Consider the following 27,047-nt stretch of genomic DNA (forward strand, 5'->3'; position numbering starts at 1 on the left):
GAACTTTTGTGGTTCTATGAGTAATTAGTTGTCTATGAGAAGAAAAGGTCATTGTCGGTTTCTTTAAAGGTAGAATCAGCGATTCTGGAAAAAGATTGTTCAGTACACTTTTTGTCACATTCAGCGAGCTGTCCGTTCTGTGTGTACCATGAAAAAAAATCCAGCGTTCATACACAGCACTGGCTCTGTAAATGGGAAACAAATAAAGTGACTTGGACCAAGTTGCACGACACTATTCCAGCCAATCAGCAACAGGGGGTGTGAGGACATGACCGTCTCCCCCGTCTCCAGCACCCGCTGACGAGAGAGAGAGTGGCCGATTGACATAGAAAGCGTTTTCTCAGTGAACAGATACACTTCAATATATTAAATGTATCAATCCACACTGAATCTGAGACAGTCTCACAGAGACCCCCCTGACTTTTTTATGCTCTGAGTCTGTTTCTGTCATGTTTAATGAAGCGTAATCTGAGCAGGCAGCTTTTTAAATCACACAAATATCCTGCTTTATACATGTTTTGAATTTGTTTTGAAGCGTATCAATGAATCAATAAATACAAACACCGTTGTTTTCTTCCTGTGGAGCCGACATACAAACTATTTTGGTTTCATTCCTGCTGTCAGTCAGCCTGGTGAAGGCAGTTTGGCCGTCTGTTGTCCTCTCAGCTCTCCAGGAGCTGCAGCTGACAGACGGCTGCTTCTGTGGACAGAGACACTGAACACAGGTTGAGTGAGAAGTGGGGAGGCCGCAGAGAGGCGGAGAGTGTGGATGGCCTGTTGTGCTCACATGAGATGGAATTTCTTTTCCACTCATGATAATGTGTGAGAGGAACAGAAGCGACTCTACAGCTGACGCATCGCTCTGGATTCTGCCATATTTCTCTTTTGGTCTCTTATGAATTTGGGGGGCAGAGCTTCTGTAGAAGCATGAAGGGAGGGGTCTATTTGTTTGGGTGTTTAGTTCAAATATCAGCAGTCTTTCTCCAGAATGACTGACTCTACCTTTAAACTACAATCTTTCCCTAATCTTTCCTTTTCAGCTAACCTTGCTCTAAGCAGTGGATTTGTTGACTATTTTCAGCCGTGAATTAATATGTGCTACTGAGTTCATACATCACCAAGACGGTGTATATTGGATTGATTGGAAATAAACTACAGTGCCCATGTTGATTGTAACGAAGGAGAATGTCACCCAGTGCAACGGTTTGTCTCCCTGATGTGTTTTAATAGTTTTTTGACAACAACGGAGCTCTATGACACAGAAGAATAAGCTGCAGTATGTCAGTCTTTGACTACACAGACAATATTTGTTAGTAGGATCAATTCATTGTTGGATTTGGTCCTTTCATGGCTTTGTTGACAAAAAAAAAAACAATATAGAATTTTACCAGCGTTATCCTCTAACCAAAACTTCACATGAAAGGGAGTCAAAAATGAAAATATTTTTCTGTTTAGATAGTAAACTTGTTGCATTTGCATGTTATCTCACTCTCGTTCTTTATTATAAACTGTACAAAAAAGATATTTGGCAACTTTTAATTTGCCAAAGTTCAACCTACTTAGGTGTCCTTCACATAATAATTTTAAAATCCATAGATTTATGTTCCAATATCTATTGTATTAAGTTAGCCTTTCCTGCTGGTTTCATTAGTGTTTCATCCAAAATAAAGTCAGTATGTAAATCTGCAGCCAATAACAATAAATATCCGTGTTTTGCTTATCAAAGCAAGAACTAATCCATTAGTGGTCCCTTGTGCAAGACAGTAATATATTTTCATTGGAAACTGGCCCTAAACAACCTTTCTTCAAAAATAATAGCTATTATTTGGACAGCTGTGCAATATTAGATCAGAGGACATCTGTGTTAGAGTGTGTGTGTGTGTGTGCTGTAGATGTGTCAATCACTGTATTTGTTACAAATGTGGGTCAGTAGCCAAAACAGATGGTTGTCGCCCTGCGGTTGACGCCGTTATCAGACTACACAAATTCAGCCAGATTTTGACACAGTTTTGTGGTTACTGACAAATTTCCAGCATTGGGCTTGAATATGAACGTTAGGAATGATGAATGGACGTCTTGTAGTGTGACATAATCAAAGAACAGTGATGTGGTGGCTGGGACGCCCCACGACACCCTGACGAAAAGTCTAGCATGTATTTTCCTGCCTAGTTTGACAACTCCCATATTCTCCTCTTCGTGACCTCCAGAACGGGTCCACAATCATTTTTTCTTTCTTTTCTTTTTCTTTTCGGAACACAAGACCGCCAGCATCACGCAGAGCATTTCTGTAGCCGGGATTGACAATTTCTTGACCCTCCTCCATGACAGCCTATGAACTTGCACAAGGTCGTGAATGATGATTGATCGGGGTCATACTGGTAGTGTTGCCCGTCTCCCAGCCAAGACACAGCAAGAATTTATAACACTATGATTGCCTAATCTGACATGGTGACCATCGTGAAAGACATAAGATGTAACAGATGCTGTAAATCATCACTGGTTTCTCATAATCAAAGCATAACTCTTGGATGCACAGAAAAATTCGGCTTGAAAACAGCAAATTCCTGTTTTCTCTTCTCTGACAGTCAGTGAACGGTTGTCTGTTCACACTCCTCTGGTCCACTTTTGAAGAGTCTTCCTAATGCATAGTTTTCAATGTGACTTTAATTAGTTTTATTAAGATTATTAGTAGAAAAATAACCAGATATATGATCTAAATGAAAATATGATATAATTCTGATATATATCATTACACTTGATGCACTTGCCTGCATTTAAATTAGAGTTGCAGATGTCAATGTAAAGGAAGTGATGCCTTACTTAAACTAGATAGACTTGATATCGATACCACTCCACTCATTAAATGGTTGACTTGCTTTGTTTCAGCTTTCACACATAAAGCAATCAGAGTGCCAAGCCAGCAGCATACACACACAAGTGGGAATCACTGAGCAATAAAGGGCAAAAGCCTCTCCCTTCCTCTATGCTACAGTGCCTTTTTCAATACATATATTACCTAATAGGATGTGAGCAGAGTGTTGCCTTCCTCCCTTCCTGACTGAAGCGTTAGACCAGCACACACACAGGCAGACACACACAGAATGAACCCAAGGGACAGAAAGTTGAACTGGAGGCCAATGAGATTCTGTTGACATTCAGCACTCTGATAGTGAGTGAGAGAGGGAGAGTCCTCTAGTATCCATCACCTTTGCAGAGGGTAACAAACACACACCTGGAGAGAGAGTTTTCAGTATTTATAGACAACCTTAATTCCTACAATAACATTATCATTTATTTCAGCTCTGGCACTTTCTGTGTGTGTGTGTGTGTGTGTGTGTGTGTGTGTGTGTGTGTGTGTGTGTGTGTGTGTGTGTGTGTGTGTGTGTGTGTGCACTTCTTTCTATATTTATTGCCTGGTTAATTCCCAGCTTTAACATTAATTTGGTCTAAATCTCTCCATCTCTCTGTGCCTGTGCACTATGTGGTCATATCTGTATAAGTCTTGCCTTTTTTTACTGCTTTGTTAGTTTCTAGAATTACCAGACTCTCTCCGTCTTTGTGCATTTTGCCCTTCATGTAATGTAATTTTTAGCTTCGCTATTAAGTGAATGTGATGCTTAGTTGCTTCACAAGATATCAAAGGTTTATGGCTACATAGATGTGTCATTAGGCTGATAAATAACATGAAAAACCGAGTGAGGATGGCAGGAAATAGGCCAGCAATGATACCACTGGAAAAAGAGATACAGTAAACACATGCAGCCTGTTTAAGTATTTACAGGCTACAAAATAACTGGTGAGTGTTGTTATCAGTTCCTTTGTGCACTTTTTAACCTTACGTCTATTCTTCCCAGTTCAGAGCAGAGATAGACAGATTTGCATGTTATGGCTGAAAGCCAAGAAATTTAGAATTGGTATTGTAAAGAGATTCACAGATGATGTGAAAATGCATTGTTTGAATATGAGCGGGTTTGAAGGGCAGAGAGGAGAGTGATGAAGAGAGGTATTTAAAGAGAATGTATTAACATAAACTGAAATGAAAAGTGAGGTGGCAAAGAAAGGACTCGTGGTGGAAACTCAGGTAAATGTCCTCCAGAAATACACACTTGGTCCTACATTTGTCTTGTCTCACTTAACGCTCTTTCCATCATGACAAGTATGTGTTTTACATTTTGTTTTGGACATTTGCCAACTATTGAATTATTTATGTTGAGAGAAACTAAAGAAATATCATCCTCACACACGTTGGATGTCGGCTCAGAGACTTGGCCATCGCTCACTTGGGCATGTGTGTGTGTGTGTGTGTGTGTGTGTGTGTGTGTGTGGTCTCTATGCTAGTCAGACTTATGTCCTTGTCCTCAATTAAGAGAAGGAGTTCATGGCTGAGTTGAGCTAATTGTATGACAGTGGTTAACAAGTGCGTGTGTGTGTGTGTGTATGTGTGTGTGTGTGTGTCTGTGTGTGTGTGCTAATGGCATTTGGGTCATTATTGGCAAGGACTTCTTAAGTGCGGAGGTCAATTAGAATAATTAGTGTCCACTTCCTCGCTGAATTTCTTCTATAGCTTCCCCCTCTTCCCTCTCCCTCATACCACACTGTACTATTCTGACACTGTGGTGAGAACAATTTCACTTTGATTTCACCCTGTTTTCTGCAGAAACAAGTTCTCTGCAAGTGTAGTTTAACTAGAAGAGAGCCAAGTTGAAAATATTGTGTTTGGGAGGCACAGCAAAGAACACTGTGCATGCACCAACAGTTTTTTACATGGGGCAAGAAACTGCTACTATATGTAGCTAACTTAACAAGTGAAGTATTATTTTAGAAGTAATTTTATGCAATTTGGTGATTACATCAATAACCAAAATATGCTTTAAAAGACTTTGTATTTTCCATAATAATAATGCTAATTTTTCCTCATCTGCTGTGCTGCTGTTTATTTTCTGTACTCATGTCTTAAAGGGGCACTCCACTAATTTTACAAATGAAGGTCAGTTTACTTGTCACAAGGAGTAAACAGCTGTATAATCACTTCTGTGGCTCCACGCGGAGTCTTTCAAAGAAAATAACCCTGATAATGTTCTCAGGGTTTCTTTGGATTGGTCTTGAGACTTCAAATATATAACATGAAGGATTTAAACTGGAGTTGTAGAGTATGAAAGACATTGGTGTTTACCAGTCAGCGAAGGCCTGAAAAATACATCATGAAGTTGCATTATGGGAAATGTAGGATCCAGTGTTTTTAGATTCTTAAACATATATTAGGGTCTTAAAGTGAGGATATTTTTGCCTCTGCTGCTTCGATTTGGCCCAAAATCTGTTTCTTGTGAGTCTTCCAACTTTATGAAAGTGCAATCCTAAATTACTGCAGTGCCCCTTTAATGCTCTGCATTACCTCCTGTTTCATACTACACAATCTTTGTCCTCATGCCCCTTTATGAATTTGCTCCATCCCTTCTCATACCCCTTTCCCTCTTTCTATCTCTCTGCACTTTGTTTTACCTTTCGTCACCTCTTTGTCCCCCTTTCATCTCTCCTCTCTTTCCTTTCTTGTCAATCCCCTCCTCCTTTGTCTCCCATTTTACCCCTCTGTCCTCCAGTTTACACTTTGTTTTGGATGAAGCACATCAGCCCTTAAACTGTTGTTTGAAGTGGCACCAAATGCCTTTTTAGGTTGGTAAAATTAACCACATTCCCCCATTTTGAAGTGAGGCCAATCCATTTCTCAACAGATAATGGTTTAAAAACTGATATGTTATATAGTTCTGTTTTGCATAAATTTCCATTATTTTCTAGTGGCTCATAATAACTAGTTTAGCTGCAATAAATCCTCCTTACATAGTTTTCTTGCTTATTTTCCACCAAAGAAGTGCTAACACTTACCCTCCCTTGAGCTAATAAATGTATACATCCATCAAACTAAGCTTATGCTAAACTACAACAGACACATGAGAGTAGAGAGATAGAGGTGGGCTAGTGTGCAAACTCTCATTCCCCTCCTGCAGAATTAATGATTAAGCCAATATTGTACTGAATAGTGACACAAAAAAGCACTTACTTGAGGACCACACCCATCTCTAAAGTTCTTACAATGTGTGCATGGGGCTAAAAAATAACTAGACATGATAAGAGGGGCACAGCTTTCGAAATAGAGGCCTACACAGTTCAACAAGTGTGTGTGTGTGTGTGTGTGTGTGTGTGTGTGTGTGTGTGTGTGTGTGTGTGTGTGTGTGTGTGTGTGTGTGTGTGTGTGTGTGTGTGTACCAGACGAAGAGATTAGAGGAAGACAAACAGAAAGGAAAGAGCAAGGCAAAGAAAGGCAAACAGAGACAGGTAGAGATGGAGAGACAGACTGAAAGGAATAGAGAAAAACACTCAGTTTATAGGCCGTGTGTTGCTTTCAGCATAAATAAAGCGTCTGTTCTGTCACTGTCTGTGTATTCAGTGAGGTGGAACAGAACAAGACAGTGGATTAAAGATCAGGAGGCCAAGCAGGGAAAGGTCTCCAGTGGAATGAGACAAACCGTCTAAAAACATCTGTCGGATTACACCTTAAAACCCCACTGGATTACACTACTTACCCCCACATACACACTCTCTCTCACACACACTCACTCACACAGGCCCTCAGGTCTCACAGATGAATATGAATGTTTGTGCCTGGCTGAGTTTGCTGAGGTGCTCTGAGGGCCACTGAGCAAATGACAAGCGTATCAATCTGCTGTCTGTCTCTTGATTGAATAAACAAACCAATAAAACAAAGAAAATCTTGCTTTTCAAGCTCTAGTGTATCACCATTGTTCTCTGGAATAAGACTGGGTCAAAACCTAGTATACGGCTGGACCGTGTATGGTCAATGTGTGTAACTGTGGCCAATCTGTTACAGGGATAGTCAGTGGTAGATGTGAATTCCTGGATATTAAATGTTCATCTGCAATTTTCTGTAGTGGTCCCACTAATATTTGTTGTTGAAGTGTACTGAAGTATCACATGACATGGTTAAGCAATGTTTGAGTTGAAAAAAAGGATCTAAATGCAGTTGCAAGAACAATACTTTCCGCTCATATCTTGGGATATTTGATTTGAAAGAGAACTTATTTTAATTTTAATTATTTTATGAATATAACTATTCTATTTATCTGTTCTCCCCCTGCTTTCATCTCTTTCTATCCGCAGATGTCTGATAAACCTATTGTCACATCCATATTTTTATGTAGGATTAGCATGCTAGGCTAACAGTCCGTCAGCTGTGTGACTTTATATCTGCGCTGTGAAGTCTTTCAGAGCACACAAACATTGTAAACACACCTTTCACCTGCCCAGCATGGTGCGGTTAAACCAGAAACACTGCAGCTACACCTTAGCGTATTGACTACACACAGCATGGCACGGCATGCTAACTAGCTGCTTGCTGCCATGCAGGCTGGTAAAATGGTTCCGTCGCCTCATTGTGAGATGCTTCGGCCGGTAAACGTTTTAATTTGGGGCTCGGCTGTAAACAGCTGAAACTGTTCATGCCAATTCATTTTGAAAGAGCAACGGCCAATGGGGAAAATCCAACACTGGGTTCACCGACCAATGGTGTAACTTCATCAGTCAGTCAGTCAGTCAGTGATGGACATTCAGGGTTATGGGGCTGTCCGTGGCCGGTCCAGCCAAAAACAGAAACAACCTCTGTGGCTGTAGGCAGACTAAAACAGCTCTGTAGTCATACAACTCTAAGCTTTGGGTATGAATTTGTGACACTGAGATTTTTTTTTTCTTAACAGCTGAAGCTATTACATTTTTATTTCTTAGAAAAGATGTTGTTTCCATTCATTACACAGTTGTCAGATCTTTGTTTTACTGACTGTTGGTCTGATTCTTGCCAATGTCATGGTTTTCAACTTAGGAGATGATAAACAACTAACAGGTTTTTGACAAAACAATCTCATCACAAGGTCCATTCAGTAGCTTTTCTACAGCTTTTGATCATATCAAATGATCCCCATGAGCTGATAGATTTTTCACAGTTGTCATGGAATTGTATGTGTTGTTTCCATGGCGCAGAGCCGCACTTCTAATTCACTGAGCCTCGCCTCCAACACGGTAAATATACTACATTTATTACATGTACCTTTATCACTAAAGGAGGCAGGGGAATAGCCAAACATAAGACACACCGAGCAAGAGTGAGCAGGAGAGCAAGAGGGAGAGAGAAAAGTCATTGCTAGCAGCTAAGCTAAACTGCTAAGCTAAAGTAACTATCAGATCTGAAGAGTGTGTAAACAACTGTGTGAGAAAGTTGCTAAAAGAAGGAGAGAGCTAAGAGTGCTGGAGCAGAACTAGTGTAAGTTTAAATGTAGAATATAGCAAAAGTAATTGAGTTGAGATGCAGAAACACTACCAATAAAACAGAAAACTACATATTGTGCATTTAAAGAGAACATTTTTATGGTGTGTTGCTTATTTCTGGTGACAAATTCTGGATTATATAAAATGGACACTACCAAGATATCCATGACATTTAGTCTCTTCTTTGTCACTTGTGGTTAAACAGGTGTGCACTAAGTTATAATATGTAAAACTGGCCAACAAGGTCAGTTTTTCCATCACATTGTGACTCCATTGTAGCTGTCTCTTTAAAGGCTATCCACATTTTCAACTCAGTTTGGTAGAGCACTTAGCAAGCACACCTACACATGACCAAATGAGATGGAAAGGACCAGACTGTATTGATTTAAAGTGGACACTTTCTCTACAACATACAGGAAACTGCTTATATTAAAGCATTCGGTTCTACGTGATAAATCAGCAGGCGGGAGAAATGGGTCTTATTACTATTCATCCTGAAATGATACATCTTACAGGGGTGACCATAAAAGAGGCAGTTCACCCACTATGTAATATTTCCATTTTCATCATTTCACAGAAGTTATTACTAATACTGAGAGGAATAATACATCAAAATCAAGCATATCAAATTGTGTTAAACTATTTGGGAATAAGTGTTCAATTATTTTTGTGATAAATTAGCCTTATCATTGAAGTGAAGTGCTTGCTAAAAGCAGGTTCACCTTTGAAGAGAAACTTTGAAGAGAATCAGGGAAATGTTTTCACTGATGTGGAGCCATTGCTGCTGCTATCCATCTATCTGCATGCCTGTCACTGATCTCAATGTTAATTCCAGACACTGAAACACAATCACAGCGGCGGCGGAAATAAAACTTAACTAGAGAGAGATTGAAATGACAGCACACTCTGTCTGATCCCTGGCTAAATAGAGGTCAGCAATAAATCAAGACCGGCTGGGAAGAACCACTGTTAATGAGAACAGAGAGAGACAAAGAGAATGAAGAAGGAGAGGGTGGAAAAGTTTTCAAAACTAGATTAGTGTGCATTTGAAGATGAGTTGTGTGTGTGTATTTATTTGTATGCTCTCCAAGATCACACATGCATTATTCTCCCATTTATATCCATAGTTTGTGCGTGTGTGTGTTTGATGTATGTGTTACTTCCCGGGAGTTGGAGATTACGGAGCAATCTGCTTTGCTTTAATTAATCTGGTCTGCTTTGAGAATAACATGTAGCCTATGTGTATGTATTTAAATCTCTAGGCGCTTTACTTGTGTGTTTATGCCCTTCTACAGCTGTTAGTGCTGCTAACTGCTACTTATACTACTTGTCTTTATCATCTCTCTCTTCTCACTACTGTTTACAGTCTTTGCATGTCTGTCTTTGCTCAACTAGAAGTTGCAGGCAGCCAACAGTGGCTTCCTTTGTTGCCGTCACATTTTTAATACCAATTTCTCCACTCCCACACAAGTTAATTCAATTGTCCCCAAGCCACATGCTTTTTTCCCACAGCTCTGCAGACTGCGCTGTGGGCTGTGCGTTGTAAAATGTGGTCGCTCATTCAGTCATGGACACCAGGTGGACGGTCTGTCTAATCACGTGCTTGCATGCCAATTATCGTTGGTGCTCATCCAATTATGTACTCATATGTAAATAGGTTCAGTGATGGCAGCGTCTTCACTAATCATGTGCTTCTATGCAAATAAGGTTCAAATGTAGTTCAGCCAACCTCATGGCTCAGTAGCAATGTTCTGCTAAAACACATGGACACAAATCTGTAAATTCAGCTTGATGTCATGAAATGCTTACATGAAGGCTACTGTATTTGTGTGTCTAGAGACTTTTCAGTAAAACCCACTAAAATAAAAAAAACCCTGCACCGTTAATATTGATGGTGAAGTCCTACAATTCTTATATTTACTAGAGTTCACTATGTAAAAGGTTCTCAATAGGCCTTTTTCACAGAAGACATTTTGAAATGTTACAGTTGGAAAAACACAAGTCTAGATAATAAAAATTAATGATGGCCGAATTCCATTTAGCTTCTTCAGTTTCTGGTATTGTGCACGCTGACTCTGTCACACTGTCATGGTTTACTGGGACATAATAGGTGCTTGTCCTGTTATGACGACTATAATGTGTGCTATGTTGAACCTTTAACATCAACCGAGGTTGAGGATAGGTATGTTTATCTGGTTGTAAATATAAATTGTTACTATACTATTACTGTATTTCTGCTTATCTTTGAATATTTTGTTCAAAGAATTCGCATGATTGCAGTGCTACTGTCACTAGCTATTGTTTGTAGCTATGCTAGCCATGTTAAGCTATCATAACCTCATTAAATAACACATTGTTACGTTGTACGAACAGAGACTTTGGACAGAGAAACACATGCTCAGTAGTCAGCAGCTCTCCTGCTCATGTTGGCACTGGTTGTTTCTTGTTTTCTTACTTGATTTTTGAAGAACCTTTTAGTTAAGCCAAACTGATTTCCTTCAGTTTAGTTTCCATGGTGAGATTTGCTCCAACAAATCCCATCATTTGTATATTCTGAAGACATTTTGGCCTCCCACAATGCACTTGTCAACTCCAATAGCTGGCTGAGGTGTAACACGCTCTCCAGCAGAGAGAAGAAAACCAGCCAAGCTTTACTAGTAGATCTTCTCCTATCCATGATGTTAAAAATGTATACATTATAAAGGTAATAATAATAATACTACTTGATAGTATTACTAAACGTAAGATAAAACAAAGTGAAAATACATAGAATGTGTACTTCAGTGGGTACAGACATGTCACACCATGATTATGTAAAAAATATGTTTACATTTTGGCAAAGTGTTTCTTTAACTCTTAACTTTATTGTAACATCAGATCTGATCCTATCTCTGACATCTCAACAGTTAGAATTTTTTCTTCTTTTTCTATCCTCATACTAACGTTTGGTCCCCATATGTATAGAAATACAAGAACACACACACACACATTACGATAACTGATAGGTTGTATGCTCTGCCATGGCAGTTTTTTTGGTTAGTGAAGTATATAATAAAGATTGAAGGTGCAGAACAAATCCTGTCTGTCATTAGTTAACTGCAGAAATGGACAGAGTGAAATAAAAAAAAATGGAAAGAGACAGGAGAGAAACTGGACAAACTTGGACAGAAGAAAGACTTGGCACCACAGAGTCTGCGAATATATCTGCGGTATTTCATCAAACCCGAAACAGCGTTTTGCCTTCTCTGGCTCTTTCTTTTCTTTCTTCGCTTTTCTTCCTCCTTTTCCCATTTTTGTCTCCCTCACGAGCACTGAGACACTGTTCCCCACTGTTCTCCAGTAACTTTGCACTTTGACCAGCAGCTAGGGCGTTAGATGGGAAGAGAAAAGGGAGAAAAGGAGGTAGAAACGGATGAGGAGAAGAAAGGCAGATGGGGCTTAGAAGGAGCAGAGGGACCTTTGACCAGCCTGCTGTTGTCTGGCAGGCAGGCAGGCAGTCGGAGAGTAGAGACAAGGGATTTCAATAACAACTACATTCGATACCAGAGGCATTCACTGTGACATGCGTTGTTGGGAGGGAAACACTATTGTGTGCATGTTTATGTGTTTTATGTGTATGATTTCCTGCTCCTCTGTCTCCCCTATCTGTATTTTTTGTACGTATGTGTCTGTTTCACACACATCTGTGACACGATTGCAGAAGTAATACTGATTAAATTGCCGATTATTTTCCAAAACATTGAAGGAATTTCATTTTAAAAATTGTCGGTTGATTATCAAATTCTCTTCAGATAGATTATACAGATGAAGCCAGTTTTTATTACAGCTAGGCTGAGCGGCTGCTGCTACCAGTTCCAGATGAAGATAAATTTCTGCCAAAGCTGCTAAAGCCGGTAACATAGTTTTCATAGTTTGGAAAATTGTTGAAATCACAGGATTCCTTTCTGAAATGTTCTGAACACATCTCTGCATGGGAAGCAGTCTTCTTTTTGGCAATTGATTTAGATTTTTAGTCTTAATCTTTTGATGAAAATGTATATAAGCTTCAGTCAAATTTTAATAATTTTTTTAGCCCAGTTAATATAATTTTTAGTCCAAGTTTAATCAACAAAACTTAAGACATTTTAGTTTAGTTTAGTTTTAGTCTAGTTTTGGTCTGTGTCATTTTAGTCTCATTTTAGTCTTTAATTTTCAATGTTTACCCTTCAAAGCATTTTGAGGCTATGTCTATTGCCATATTTGTTGTGTACAGTTACCATGGATACAGGTGTTGTTCTCATCTATCGTGAGGTTAGTGGGGAAGGCACTGTTTACTTGTCCACACACACACACACACACACAGAGTGTCCATGTCACTCTGCTGTACAGTTATACAAAAGACCGACTCTCCTCAGTAAATCCGGTTGTCATTTACAAACTCATCCAGTCTCCGTCCTTCTCCCCTAGCATTACCACAGTTACCTGTGCTCTCCAATGAACGCCAGCTAATCATTCAGAAGCTGGATTCATTCACCTCTTCACTAAAGTACTGTTGGATGACTGGGTTTAGCTTGAGAGGAGAAGCTAAAACATTGGATAACTGAGCAATATTTCTTTAGCCAACATCTAGAGAAAGATTTAGATGATTGACTTCCAACATTAATAGGATACAGATTTTGTAGATTGTTGAATAAATAAATAGCACTAAAACAGTAATTACTTAATTTGTCTATTTGTTTGTCTTTCACATTATCGTTTAGTCTTTATTAATTGACAAAACACATAATAGATTTTGCCAAAGTTCTCCTTTTAAAAGGTTATGTTAACAATTAACAGTGTTTTTCAATTGTTTCCATTAAAAATAGGCTTCTGTGGAAGACTGACAGATACTTTTTAGTCAGTTTAACTAAATCACTAAACAAATGCACATATTCAGTATACATTACATGAAAGTACAGCGTGAAAAATTTTAAATTAACCTTTACAGTCTGGATTGGGCTTTGCTATTATACAATCTTGATTGATTATCAGTGTTAGTAACCTAAATGAAAAAGAGAAATATGTTAAAATAAAAACATACTGTTAGTCCATGACGTGTCGCTATAGCACAAGTGTAATTTGTCTCGTGTACCTGTGGCGTAACACCAGCAGCCTGCCAGCAGCTGCCAATCAAACACAGACACCGACACGCACCTCCAGCCAGCTGAGACAAAAAGGAGCATTTGTGATATTTACACAAAGGCCTTTTTTCTCCCTGTTAATAACAAAAAACTATTAACAATACATAAAAACCTTAATATTATTTATAACTGCAAAAATTGAACAAATGTGATTTCAGTTGGACTTCAAGTATATTTTAAAAAATGTGTTCAGTTAGATGATTCACACATAAGCTCTTCTGGTTTTCAGTGATCAGGAACCTGTCAGTGGAACAGATGCTTTATGACCTTGGACCAGAATACAAGTAGAGTTTAGAGTCGTATCCCCTTAACGACTAGTTATCATCACCTAATAAAATTTACAAAGCAAATCCAGATAACACTGTCCTGCAAAAAGACAACGACGTCCCATTAATGTTTATAACACAATGTTTCACAGAGACCAGTTCTCTGTCTTGTACAGTGTCTGACAGAAAGCTGAACATGCACACATGGGTATGAAGTCACATGACCTTGGCAGAGTCAAATAACAGTCATTTTAAGTCAACTTTGCAATTATGGAAATTGTTTTTTATACTATACACAAATGAATGTCAACAAATGGGTTCTTCTTGGAAAATGACCCCTGTGATTCAACTACTTTGCCTGTTTACAGACATCAGCAGGAATAATGTGAAGGAATGGGACAACCATGATTATTGGTTCTGATATAAAACATCAGCATTATGCTTAGTTGAAGGACGTTCTCACCGCCCTGCCAACAATAAACGTGGGCTGTAATTAGCTGAAATTACCGACACTCTAATCCTCTGTTAACCATATCCTTCGTCTGTCTTGATGGCTTTTCACATCGCACAGCCCCCCGCTCTCCATCTCTGACCTTTTCTCTCATAAACATGAACAGTTGGTGCTTGTAAACACACGGCATTCAAAGTTGGCTTCTCCTCTCCGGCTCAACGAGCGAGCTAGAGAGTGAATGAAGAGAGAGAGTTCACGGCTTCATGAATCAGAGTAATAAAACATTATTTTCTGATTGTTTCACAGCGGTTACGTTGCACAAATAAACACACCCACTCTCTACTCTGCGTGTGTGTTGGTCAAACAGACACACCAAGAGCAGAGGAGCAGCACACAGCAGAGGAGGGCGACGGAGAAGCACTGAATCAAATAAAAACATTGCAATGTAACCTGGTGGCTACTCTACAAGCCCCGACCTCACACCATGCACGCTGTTATTGGCTGGGGGCTACACACCCACTGCGCAAAGGTTGACACCCTGAGACGTCCTGAACACAACAAAATAATGAGAAAATAAAATATAGGCAGAGGGCAGAGTCCCTGCAGATAAATACACACACCACACACTCCCAGTGGGTCATCAGTGATGATTGAGAGGGATCACTTTCCATGCATCCTTTTTTTTTTTAGTAAAATCCTGCACAGTGTACCTTTAAGTTCCTCGGCTCTCTATTTACCCATTGTGTCAACAGCAGTTACTATAGATACTAATACCCTCTGAATGTCTCTCACTTCCTGTCATATAAAAGCTCCTCAGTTGATCTGTGTCTTTTGTGTTTGTGTGTCTTCTATCACTTTTGAAGAAGCCTTTCTGGTGCTTAGTTATGGTCCTTTTTTCCCTCTTCTTTAACCTTAGAGTTCCTTTAAAGGCCAAACTTGTTTGTTTTGTAAGAAGGGGGAGTCTAAAAAGAATCCTCTTTTCACTGTTTGGCCTCTCAGCCTTTTGCCATTTTGCTGAAACTCTTAACTAAGCTCCTCTCTTTTCTCTTCTCTTCTCTTTTCTCTTCTCTTCTCTTCTCTTCTCTTCTCTTCTCTTCTCTTCTCTTCTCTTCTCTTCTCTTCTCTTCTCTTCTCTTCTCTTCTCTTCTCTTCTCTTCTCTTCTCTTCTCTTCTCTTCTCTTCTCTTCTCCTCTCCTCTCTTCTCTTCGTGGGGCTAATTGAGTTTTGATGATTTATTACTTCATCTACTTTTCAATAAAGAGCCTATGTTCTTTTCAAAACATTACCTGGAATTAGGGAGAAAATATTTTAATGCCAGCACCACAATTGCATCGTGCATTTTCAGACCATGACATTGTCATCAGCTATTCTTTTGACCTTGTTGTCTTGTCTTCTCTCCTTCGTCTGTCATCTGTAGCAGATGGATGGTTCAAACTGTCAGACAGACACAGACAGCAGACAGAAGGCTCTGTCTGGAAAATCACTTCTTGAAAAGAATACCTGAGTCACTTATCGTTAGACAATGTGTCTTTCATGTATTTCAAGCTTTTGGTGGAAGTGTAAGTAGTACAGTAAATGTGACATCTATTTTTTATATAACGCTGCCTGCCAAAGGCATGTTTTACATCGCATTTTGTACTGTACTTTATGTCTAATACATTTGTCACAGTGATGTCTTCCATAAATACTCAATTTTTCTGTGTTCATTTCTGAGAAATATTCACAAGCTTGGAAATGATTCCCTGTCTTTTGGCCACTAGCTGGGAACGTTGCTCATCTTAGATGTGTGTGAAGGCACTTTGCTTTCTTTGACAGTTCAGAGTGTACAGAGAGAGGTCCTGGGACCAGGTCATTACAATTAACCGGGACACACCCGAGCCACTAAAGTAACATCTGTTGTGAGAAAACAAACTTTCTACTCTATAGTCCTTATGGAGATGGTTAAAAAACTGGAGTTCCTATCGTGTTTAGTTTGGACTGATTTTGGTGCAGATAATAACAAACAGCAGTTGAATTATCTCCTTTGACTCATGCTATCACTCCACTTTATAATCTTTATCTCTTTTAAACCGTGAACAAAAATGCAAAGTAATGATTTGTATTTCCTCTAGTCAGCATTCTCCTTTATCACTTTTTAGAGACAAATGTCCAACCTTATCAGCATGTTCTGGATTATTCACCATTACTTTTGTAGACAGATAAGGGATTTATGGTGAAACCTAAGTGGATGTTTTCATTTTTAGAATATCGTACTTGGCAGGATGTCAAGATAAGCAGTTGTTGGATTATAATAACTGTGTGTGTGTGTGAGAGAGAGTGTGTACTACTTCAATAATTTAGATGTAGGTGTTGTGTGTTAGTATATATGTCTGGTATTTGCACGTGTTTCTATGCAAATCGTTTTGTGTGCATGTGTTTGTGTTTCCACAATATTCTCATGTACTCATATCTCTCCCCAGGTTTAGATTTCCCTCGAAAACTGTTTCATGTTTTTCAAATGAAAAGGGAGTCAGTTCACATCAGCTTGTGAAGAGATTTATTTCAAGAAGTGAAATAAATACGACAGAGTTGAAAAGACGCTGTCGAGATTATTCTAGTTCAAGATGCTGTTATTAACTATGTATTGTACATGTTGTTAGAGCAAGATAAGAAGAGAACAAACCCGAGTCTTTCACTAAAGTCAGGATTGTGTGTTTGCATTTGTGTTGCTGTAGACAAAGAAACATAGATTACGTTTTCTTAATGTTTTCTTAATTTCCCAATTCTTCTCTGACTTTGCTGTTTATGTTTTGTTCAATAAAGAAAACCTGAAACCTGCAGACTTGAAGTGTGATTTTATTGTGTTTTGAGTTTTGGCTGAGAAACCTGCACATCTAAAGTGAGAGCATTATGTTTTTAATAGTAGTTATCTTTTCAATTATCTGTAATTTATGTCAGTTATAATGGATCTCCTCTCCTCTCCTCTCCTCTCCTCTCCAGTTGATCAGTTTGTGTGCCACACTGAGGCCATAGCAGACATCGTGATCCTGGTGGATGGCTCCTGGAGTATCGGTCGGCTCAACTTCCGGCTGGTCCGCATGTTCCTGGAAAACCTGGTCAATGCCTTTGATGTTGGTATTGATAAGACAAGGATAGGTGGGTCCCTGCTTCTTTCCTTCTTGAACAAATGGGACTAATATGGTCTCCTGATGTTTGTGCAAATGTTTTTATTGCTCTGCAGTTTTTTTTCCAATCACTTGTACATTATAACTGGGCCTATTAACTAAACATCCCAAAACCATGACGCCATCTACCAAAAGACAGACCCAATTCCCAAAACCATAAACACTATTCCCTTGTTTTCACTCATGCGCTCATTTAGAAAGCGCTGGCATTCAATATCATTAACTCAAGTCATCACAGCTGGAACCCAATTAACACACAATTCTCCAAGTGGAAACGCTGAGTCAAAACTGTTCACACACACTAGATCACACACCACATCAGAACATCAGGATAGATAACAGGGTTGGTTCACTTGTCTTAGAATAATGGATCCATAAAGACCGGAGGCATAATGAATGGGATTTTTTTCTTCAAGTACAAACTGTTTATTGGGTTTATATTGGTAAATACATGGAAATCATTTTACTGTTATTCTATGTTTTTTACTGTATCAGTTGCATATCTTTACAGTACATTTACTTTTTCACTCAATTTCAGTTTAATTTACCACAGTACACTGAGGAATTAAACATTTTGAAAATGTATATATGTGTTGCGCCATTATTCATTACAATATCAGGCTTTTACTGTAGTGTTTTGAATTGATCTCACCAGTGTGTGATGGCTTTTTTGTAGTGTGTTTGATGGCTTTTGTGTGATGTCTGAAGGCAAGGTTTAGATGTAAGATGACATGGCTTTGAGTGGGAGGTTTGGTTTTCAAAAGGAAGTTTGAAGTTTGTGAAGATGCAGTTATGCATTTGTGTTTAGAGCTTTGGGGAATGGAGAATAATTTCAAGAAATGTGTCTTTGCAATCGAGAAAAACTGTAATACACACATCGAGTCATCTGTCTAATAACTGTGTGATTTTCTGTATTAGTCAGCTGTTTTTTTGAGTCATAAGTCAGAACAAATCATATAAGCAAATGACATGTTGTAATAAAAGGCTTAAATTTAATGTCTGTGTGTGTGATTTTAGGTTTGGCCCAGTACAGCGGTGATCCAAGGATAGAGTGGCATCTAAATGCTTTCACTACTAAAGATTCTGTCATTGATGCTGTCAAGAATCTTCCTTACAAAGGAGGAAACACTCTCACAGGTGCTGGTTTTCACATGTTATACCAAACTTGTTTTGTTAACTAACTGGTTTAGTTTGTGAAAAAAACTATACTGTTTTTCCCTCTGTCTTCACTCTATAAAATTCTCACCCTATAATGCTATTTCATTCTCTTCCTGCTCCTCCTTTACCCTTTATCTTCTTTCCCTTAAATCACATTTTCATTGTCTGTGTGTCTTTTTTTCTCCCTCCTGCTTCCTCTCCCTGTATCTTCCAATTCTGTCCCTTTTCTTTCCCTCCTCTTTCTGTTTTGATCCCTCTCTAGGACTTGCATTGACCTATATCTTGGAGAACTGTTTCAAGCCTGAGTCTGGCTCACGGGTTGGTATACCAAAGATTGGGATCCTCATCACGGACGGAAAGTCTCAGGATGATGTTATACCACCTGCAGAGAGCCTGCGAAATGCCGGGATTGAGCTGTTTGCTATTGGTGAGGATGGACACACTCAAACACAGTGAAAAAGAAGATGACAAGTCTGTTAAAAATCACTTCTTGTCTTTTCTAAATACTTCCATTAATGTCTCTTTGAATTCAGCTTAGCCACACTCCTGCTGTGCTACAGAGCATTTATATGTGGGAGTGGTTGTTGAGGCTGACAGTCAGACTCATAATTATAATTCAGACGTGTTCTCTAAATGTCATCTGAGCAATCATATACGTTTTCCCCTCTTTTTCCAGGTGTAAAGAATGCTGATGAGAATGAGCTACGCTCCATCGCCTCCGAACCAGAAAACACTCATGTCTATAATGTGGCCGACTTCAACATCATGAGCTCCATCGTCGAGGGACTGACAAAAACAGTGTGTGAACAAGTGGAGCTGCAAGACAAGGACATCAAGCAGAGTAAGAAGAAAATGAGACACATAATGAGATAGAGACTGCTTAAACTGTGCAGGAGTTATGCATATGTAATCACTCAGTGGTGCATTTTTATGCACACACAGTATTTTAGTAAAGGTCAAAGTAGAATAGCACCTATGCTCTGTAGCTTCAACTCTTTTCAGTTATTTGAGGTAAGATAAAATGGTCTTTGAGAAGTTACATCAACAATTTGCAGTGTGATCACTTCAGCTCTTTCTAATACATTTTTAAATGACTGGATGATAAAAGCAGCTATTGCCTCAGACAGTAGTAGGTTTTATTTGAGTGCAAATGCAGCCCTATATTTAGATGGAGCTGGAGTGGTCAGAGATTGTGGTACTTAATGCAAAGTTTCTCCACAGGCGACTGTGGTGTCATGTAACTTATGAGCTCATGGATTCACAGCCAAATAGAAATTATATCCTGCAAAATGTAGATTATTTTAGGACATATCATCTTTCTTCATCCTGCTTCTCTTTCTCACTCTTTCCTACAATAAGTTTCCACTTCTGTAGATATAAAGAGGCAGGATGGAAAAAAAAGAGAAAGAGGATGTCTTTAAAGGGACATCATAAATCCTGTTTAATGTGTTTTGATTTTATTTCAACACTATCTCTGTAACTCTGATCTTCTGATCTTCAGTGTGAGTGAGTTTTTCTACTTAAAAGTTTCTCCCTGGGACTAATTTTATGTAATCTGATGCAATCTGTTTTCTTATCCTTCCCTTTCCCTCTCCTTTTCTTTTTTCAGAGCAGACACCGGAGAAGATCGGGGCGCCACTTGACCTGGTGACATCAGAGGTTACGGCCCGGAGCTTTCGAGTTACATGGAGCCACTCCCCAGGAGACGTAGAGAAATACAGAGTGGTTTATTACCCTGCACAGGGAGGAGAACCACAGGAGGTAAAATCTGTGTTTTCTGCTAAGACCACAGCTGCATGAACTGTACTGAAAAACTGCTTTCACCAAGTTTCACCAACCACTGCAAAATGAAAATAACTGTTTATAGTTAAAAAAGATCAGTGTCACTGCAGTTTATCTTAAAGCTATACATGCATAAGCAGGAGCTACAAAATATTAGAGTCAGGAGACTAAAGGGGGGCAGGGAGAGGTTGGTTTAGGCTGGGATCTGCTTTTCCATTATACTTACTGCACCAGTGGGAGTTAACTGGGGTCTTCGGGCAGGTGTATGGATTGAGACACTGGTGGTATCATTCATCGATACCTCTCGCTCTCATCCTTCCATTCATGACTCCCCAGAACATCCATGCAGGTAATGAGGGCTCACTAGAAATGATACTCTGGCTGATCCAAACACCTGTTTGATTTTCCAGAACATTTGACCACAGAAGCCATTAAATCTTTTTGCTTAGCTGGGTTTACAGGGACCAGATGTTTTGGAGCCGTATTTGAAGAGACCTTTCCAGCTGGCTCAAACTGGTCCTAATCTTTATCACAACTGTCATCCATTCAATTCAGAATGAAAAAATATTTTTTAGCCTCAGACTTGTGTGCTTTATCCCATTCAATAAATCGACTGCTTTTCCCCACCACTCCCGTGCTCTTTCAATCTCTCTTTCCTGCCCTGCCGTCTCTTCTCTTTCCTCTCTTGCATTCATCATTTTCATCTTCCCCCATTTATTGCCCCACTTTTCCTTTTCGCTGCCTTTCTCTAACTTCTATCACTCTTCTCTCATCCATTTCTGCTCCCCATCTCTCTTTCTGTCCCCTCTATGCATCTTTCACCCCCCCCACTTGCACTCCTCCACCCCAGGCTGTAGTAGACGGCAGTGAGACTTCAGTGGTGCTGCAGCATCTCAGCTCTCTCACTGAATACCAGCTGGCTGTGTTTGCTGTGTATGCAAACGAGGCAAGTGAAGCTCTGAGAGGATCAGAAACAACCCGTAAGTTTATTCTCACACACATGCACGCACGCATACACGCAGAAATATACTAACAAAGCCTCACGCCAATGCTTCGGTCAACATCTGAGATCACAAGTTAATAACAATGGCTAACACAGCTTTAAAGTTTGACAGGCATGGTAGCCAGACATATTGAAAATGATGCACTCATAATACAAGAGGATGAAAACATCCAAGAAGATAAGACAGCATTTTTCACCCTTTCTCAAAAGTTAAAATCCTGTTTCACAATTTATGAACCTTAAACCCCTGTTTGTAGGTTCAAACTCAGCCCAGTTAACATATTAGTGTTACATGGAGATTTATGCTTTACTAAATTAAGACTGGTTGCACCACACAAACTAGTTAAGCTACTGAAGTTAGATAAATATTTACATCCAGTATCTGCCTGGTGTAACTGTTGCTTATTGTTAGTTGACTGAACTAGTTAAAAGACAGAACTAACGTAAGCTCACTAATATGTGCCTGGTTAGATTGAGGATTTAAAGAGGTAGGCTATACCGACACGTCTGGCCTGACACTGGATCTTAGTTCTGTTAATAATCACGTTAATGGGAAGACTTACAATTATATTTCACAGAAAACACAACACACCTCAAATTACAATATTATTCTTGTAACATTAGACCAAATGACCAAATAATGTTGGTTAGGTTTGATAATTAGATACCTCCCTCGCACTCTTAGCTACATTAATAACTAACGTCTAACTCTAAAACACACAGATTTCTCAATGTATTCATATATGAATAAAGCGAAGTCGTACCCACAGTACAATTACAAAGTACTGTCAGTTATGTTTGGTATTAGGTAACACTGTGTAACGCTACAGTGACTGGACAGCGATACAGATGTTTCCTATGAAGTGATTAAGTTCTGATGGTGCAACCTGTCGTAAATCACTGGTTTGAAACCAGCTAGTAGTTGCTAAGAATTTTGAACGGACTTTACTTACCGCATGTTTTTCTGTGTGTGGTCGCGTATGTGTATGTGTGTAGTGGCTCTTCCCACAGTGACGGGCCTCCAGCTGCTGGATGTGACTCACAGCACCATAAAAGCAAGATGGGACAGTGTGGACGGAGTATCTGGCTACATGTTGCTGTATGCACCTCTTACAGATGGTGGAGACTTGGATGAGAAAGAGGTGATGACAAAAAAGGAAACAGAAAAAGAGAAAAAGATAAAAAAAAATAGATAAATGCTTATCGAGCTCATGGTTTTATGTGAAATATTAAAGTTTGTGTGTCTTCGCTTGCAGGTCAAGGTATCAGATGCGGTGACAGAGCTGGAGCTGGATGGGCTGACCCCTCACACTGAATACACTGTCACTGTTTATGCTATGTATGGAGAGGAGGCCAGTGACCCCATGACAAGCCAGGAAACTACATGTGAGTAATGCACACACACACACACACACACACACACACACACACACACACACACACACACACACACACACACACACACACACATATTTGTACTTAAACACACCTTTGGAGCCCAAATGGTTCAAAATTTCTTCAATTTCCAAAACCTTCCTCTCTCTAAAAGGGTTAAAATGCAAATTGGATCTACCAAATATGACACACATAAACACACACACTTATATTCATCTAATACTATCTCTTTCTTTCTTCTCAGTACCACTAAGCCCTCCCAGCAACCTTCAGTTCTCTGACATCACCCACAACTCCGCCCACATCAGCTGGGACCCTGCACCCATAGGAGTTAAAGGTTATCGCATCATGTGGATCAAGACAGATGACCAACTCTCAGAGGAGGTGTGTGTGTGCGTGTGTGTGTGTGTTAAGCATTTCTCAATGATTTTAGGTGCTTAAAATGTAATTTTAAAGAGTATTACGTGACAGCATTTGTGTCCGAGAGCATCTGGATGAGAACAGATGAGAAAGTGAAAAAAGATAGAAGAGATTAATAGCAGGGATTATTCTTCTAATTATGAAAAGATCAGATTGAAATGAGTTCAGAATACTCCTGGAAAATGTACAAATATTGTAATTATACAAGAATGATATGTGTGTGGGCATTCATGTGCATAAGTGCAAGTTGGAAAAACTTGCACATGGTAATTAGCACCAGTGTGTTCACCAGGAGTTAGCAGCACATTGCTACATGTTACTCCTAAAATGTATTCTTAAATTTGGTCTTTTTATATAATTTTAACTTTAACTAACTGCCCATGCACTCAGGACCATGGAGGCACTCAAATATGATGTGTGTCTTCTTGTCTTCTTGACAAAGAAAAGAAGAAATCAATACCTCTCAGTGGCCTTTTTAGCTGATTGTGACTGAACTTCTCTATTATTGTATAGACTTAACTCTGGGTTTTTTTGTGTGGATATAACGTGTCTTTTTTATCGTGCAGGTGGAGGTGGGTCCAGTGAGCTCTTATGACCTCAGTGAGCTGACATCTCTGATGGAGTACTCAGTGGCCATCTTTGCTCTGTATGACAATGGCCAATCGGTACCGCTCGGTGATGGATTCACTACCAGTAAGAGTCATTGTTTGAGTGTAAGAATGAATGAGAAGATACATTAGTTAGATAGCTAATTAGTTAGTTAGTAAGTTATTTAGTAAGTTAGTTGAGTCTTGGGACTCAGTGTGAACCTTGACTTTAAATATGAATCATGTAGATGACAAATGCTGGACCAGTGGTAATTATAAAATAAATTTGTTAATTAGATTTTTTTATAGTCCACTTTGTTCCACAATGCTGTTATTCCATTTCCCAATCCCCATTTCTGCTGAGGATGATTTTGTCTCAATTTCCTGAAAATAGCTGTATCAATACCATTAGAAGGCGAGCCATTTCTCTCTTAGTGCCAAACAGTGTTGAATTTTATTACCCCTACTGGTCCTTCTGCTATTCTGGCGGTCTGCCTATCTCATTTACACCTCAGCATAACAGCCCAGTCACATTAAAAGGTCATTTCACTGTCCCTGACTATTCCGTCACGCTAACAGTTATTGATTTGTTGGAATATCCCTTTAAGCAACCAGCAGTACTGAGTCAGCTGAAATAAATGTATTTCTGGCAAGCAACTATTAAAGTACTCACTCTAAAATGTTATGTTCATTTTTATTTATCTCCTGGCAAACTTTGTTCAATGGACCAGGTCTAAGAAAAGGAGCTTCATAAACAAACACAAGTGTGCGACGACTTTCAACGTTTTTGAGTGAAGCTGTAGGATGTGGTAGGAGGCTGCATGATTAGAGGTCACACCAATCTGTTGCTGTGGTGCAACAGAGTTGCTGGACGTTGTTTGCTTAGTAAACAATTTAACCTTGTTCAACTAAAAGCTTCTGCAGTCATAAAAGCAGCAGTCTAATTACTGCAAAGGTAATGTGCCATTATCCTAATCTGAAGTTCGACTTTTATCATACTGCATGCTGCACAGTGGTGCACACAATATTTTAACTGGTACACATTTTCCCCCATATTCCATCAACACACAGAGCTAGACTATTGGGATGGTTTGGTACACAGAACTAAGTGAATTGTCAGTTCTGTGGAGCTGCAGGTATTTTGGGAAAAGCATGACTCAAACTTATGTGTGTATTAACATTAGCAAAAAAATCAGCATAAGTGTGGTTACAACACGTAGTTGAAAAAACAATGCAGAACACTGTGTGTATATCTACACAATCTTACAGCATATTCAGAACAATGCTAAAAAAAACCAGAACATACGAGTATTACAGTATTTAACAATGGAGGAACATAAGAAAGTGTAATAAAGTAAAGTTTCTGTCTCTCTCTCAGCTCCAGTTCCTGGTCCTCTGAATCTCCTCTCCAGTGATGTCAGTACAAACAGCTTCCAGGTCAGCTGGGATCACTCAGCCAATGACATCATCCTATACAGACTCTCCTGGGCACCGTTCACAGGTGGTGACACAAACGAGGTCAGTACTACTAATATCCAATAAGTAAATGTGTTTGTTTTTGGACACAGTTTTCTTAAAGATGGTTTTTCAGCAGCGAGAAGTAAAGCACGTGACGCTGTAGAGCATCATCACACAGTAGACGATATCCGTTAACACTATATAGGAATGACACATTAAGTTTGAGTCCTTGGCACAGCTGCTGCATGAGCAAACCACAAATCCACCCCAGTCTGACAAATATTACTCCAGTAAAATTTGTAATTTAGCATCAGAAGATAAATAACCATCATGGATTCAGAATTTTTCAATTAGGCAGCGGCCCTCTTATTATCTCTATTTCCAGAGGAAGAAGTGGCTGTTCTCCATGTGCCCAGATAAAGAGGAAGCTTGCGCTCTATAGACTTACATATAAGCTTAACTACACTACTGGTAGCTGGTAAAACCCCTGGCATGGCTGAGTATAAATAAAGTCTGAATAAATCTAGAAATTAATGGCTTGGGTGTTTTATTACCATGATCTGGGGTTTAGAGACAGCTGGGAGGCAGCGATAGAGAGTGTATGCGTGTCTGCATGTTGTGTGAACGTGTATGTGTGTGCTCGTGTGTTTTACTGAGAGTCATCAGAGCTGAAAATAACACTCTAGGGAGTTGGAGAGGTGGGCTGATAATACAGCCAGCACAAGAGAAGGGATGCATGCAAGCTTCTCTCTGTCTCTCACCCACATACTGTAAACATGTGCACACACACACACACACACACACACACACACACACACACACACACACACACACACACATTAACGTCCTCCACCGACTGCCTTGTATTGTTACATCTGAGAGGAGATTAAACAATACAATCACACAGCCACACAAAAACACAGTGAGAGAGTAAAAGATTACCAATGTTACGATTTTATGATAATCCAGAGATGCCTGAGAAGAGTAAATTATATAGTTGTTGATTCTTTTTGCCCGTCATGCTGTTTTGTTTGGATTCATTTGCATTACTGGTGTCCTGATACCTTTTTTGAAAGCAGATTTTGGGTCTTTTTGTTCTCTTGGTTTATCAGTAAAATGACAGATTGGCTCCTCTTTTTAATCAGGGAAATACTACTGAGGGCAATGCTGCTTGCATGAAGAGAACAATACAATAAAATATGGAAATACATCTCGCTAAATGCAAGTGAATGTAAGAAGAAAAGGGAGAGAATGAATCACTAAAGATGTACTTGCGCCAGGGAAAGCATAAATGGCTGGCCCCACCGGTGAAATTTGCATGTTACAGAGCCTCGAAGGGCTCTGTAAAGAAACAAATTCCTGCTCATAATCTGGTTTATTGAGTCATCCGCAGTAAATTCCCAATTCAAAGTTGCTCTCCGTGGAAGCAAGCTGTACTTCTGATGACCTCTTCGTTATTTACTTTGGGGTCTGATTCATTTTTTGTGTCGTACAAATTATAGACGTCGTTTGGACTTGTGTAATAGCAGCTGGTCCTACTGGCTATCTTTTTGTATTCAGGGGAAACCACACTTTTCTGAATTACTCAAATTGTTACTCATCTTTGCAGGTGTTGCAATGGCTTTATTCAAATCTTATTTTTGTTTAACATACAGAGTATAGTAAGTACATTTAAATGCGGTGTGCTTGATGTTTAAATTATTTTTTACAATTTATTTTACACAGCGTTACAACAAAATCTATGTACAAAGTGTAGCTGATTGTTTTCATAGACACCAGTTTAAAATATGTGCCACTGTTTCCTGCTGTTTTCTGGATTGAAATTACGAGTGCCGAGGTGATTTGTTAATTTGTCTTTAGCAGCTTTCTCTAA

The 27,047-nt window shown here is 39.3% G+C and overlaps 1 protein-coding gene across 1 annotated transcript in view; it reads left to right on the top strand.

Annotated features, from left to right (window-relative positions):
* Positions 1-27,047, top strand: part of col14a1a (collagen, type XIV, alpha 1a) — a 150,852-nt gene that overhangs the window by 23,705 nt on the left and 100,100 nt on the right. The window contains exons 6-16 of the mRNA XM_042424334.1: positions 17,187-17,342; positions 18,389-18,508; positions 18,792-18,956; positions 19,206-19,370; positions 20,139-20,290; positions 21,162-21,291; positions 22,311-22,456; positions 22,571-22,700; positions 22,954-23,093; positions 23,696-23,822; positions 25,095-25,234. Of these exons, the coding sequence (XP_042280268.1) occupies positions 17,187-17,342; positions 18,389-18,508; positions 18,792-18,956; positions 19,206-19,370; positions 20,139-20,290; positions 21,162-21,291; positions 22,311-22,456; positions 22,571-22,700; positions 22,954-23,093; positions 23,696-23,822; positions 25,095-25,234 (1,571 nt within the window). The remainder of the gene's footprint in view (positions 1-17,186; positions 17,343-18,388; positions 18,509-18,791; positions 18,957-19,205; positions 19,371-20,138; positions 20,291-21,161; positions 21,292-22,310; positions 22,457-22,570; positions 22,701-22,953; positions 23,094-23,695; positions 23,823-25,094; positions 25,235-27,047) is intronic.

This window comes from Thunnus maccoyii, chromosome 10, assembly GCF_910596095.1.
Source record: "Thunnus maccoyii chromosome 10, fThuMac1.1, whole genome shotgun sequence".
In the NCBI taxonomy this organism is placed as follows: domain Eukaryota; kingdom Metazoa; phylum Chordata; class Actinopteri; order Scombriformes; family Scombridae; genus Thunnus; species Thunnus maccoyii.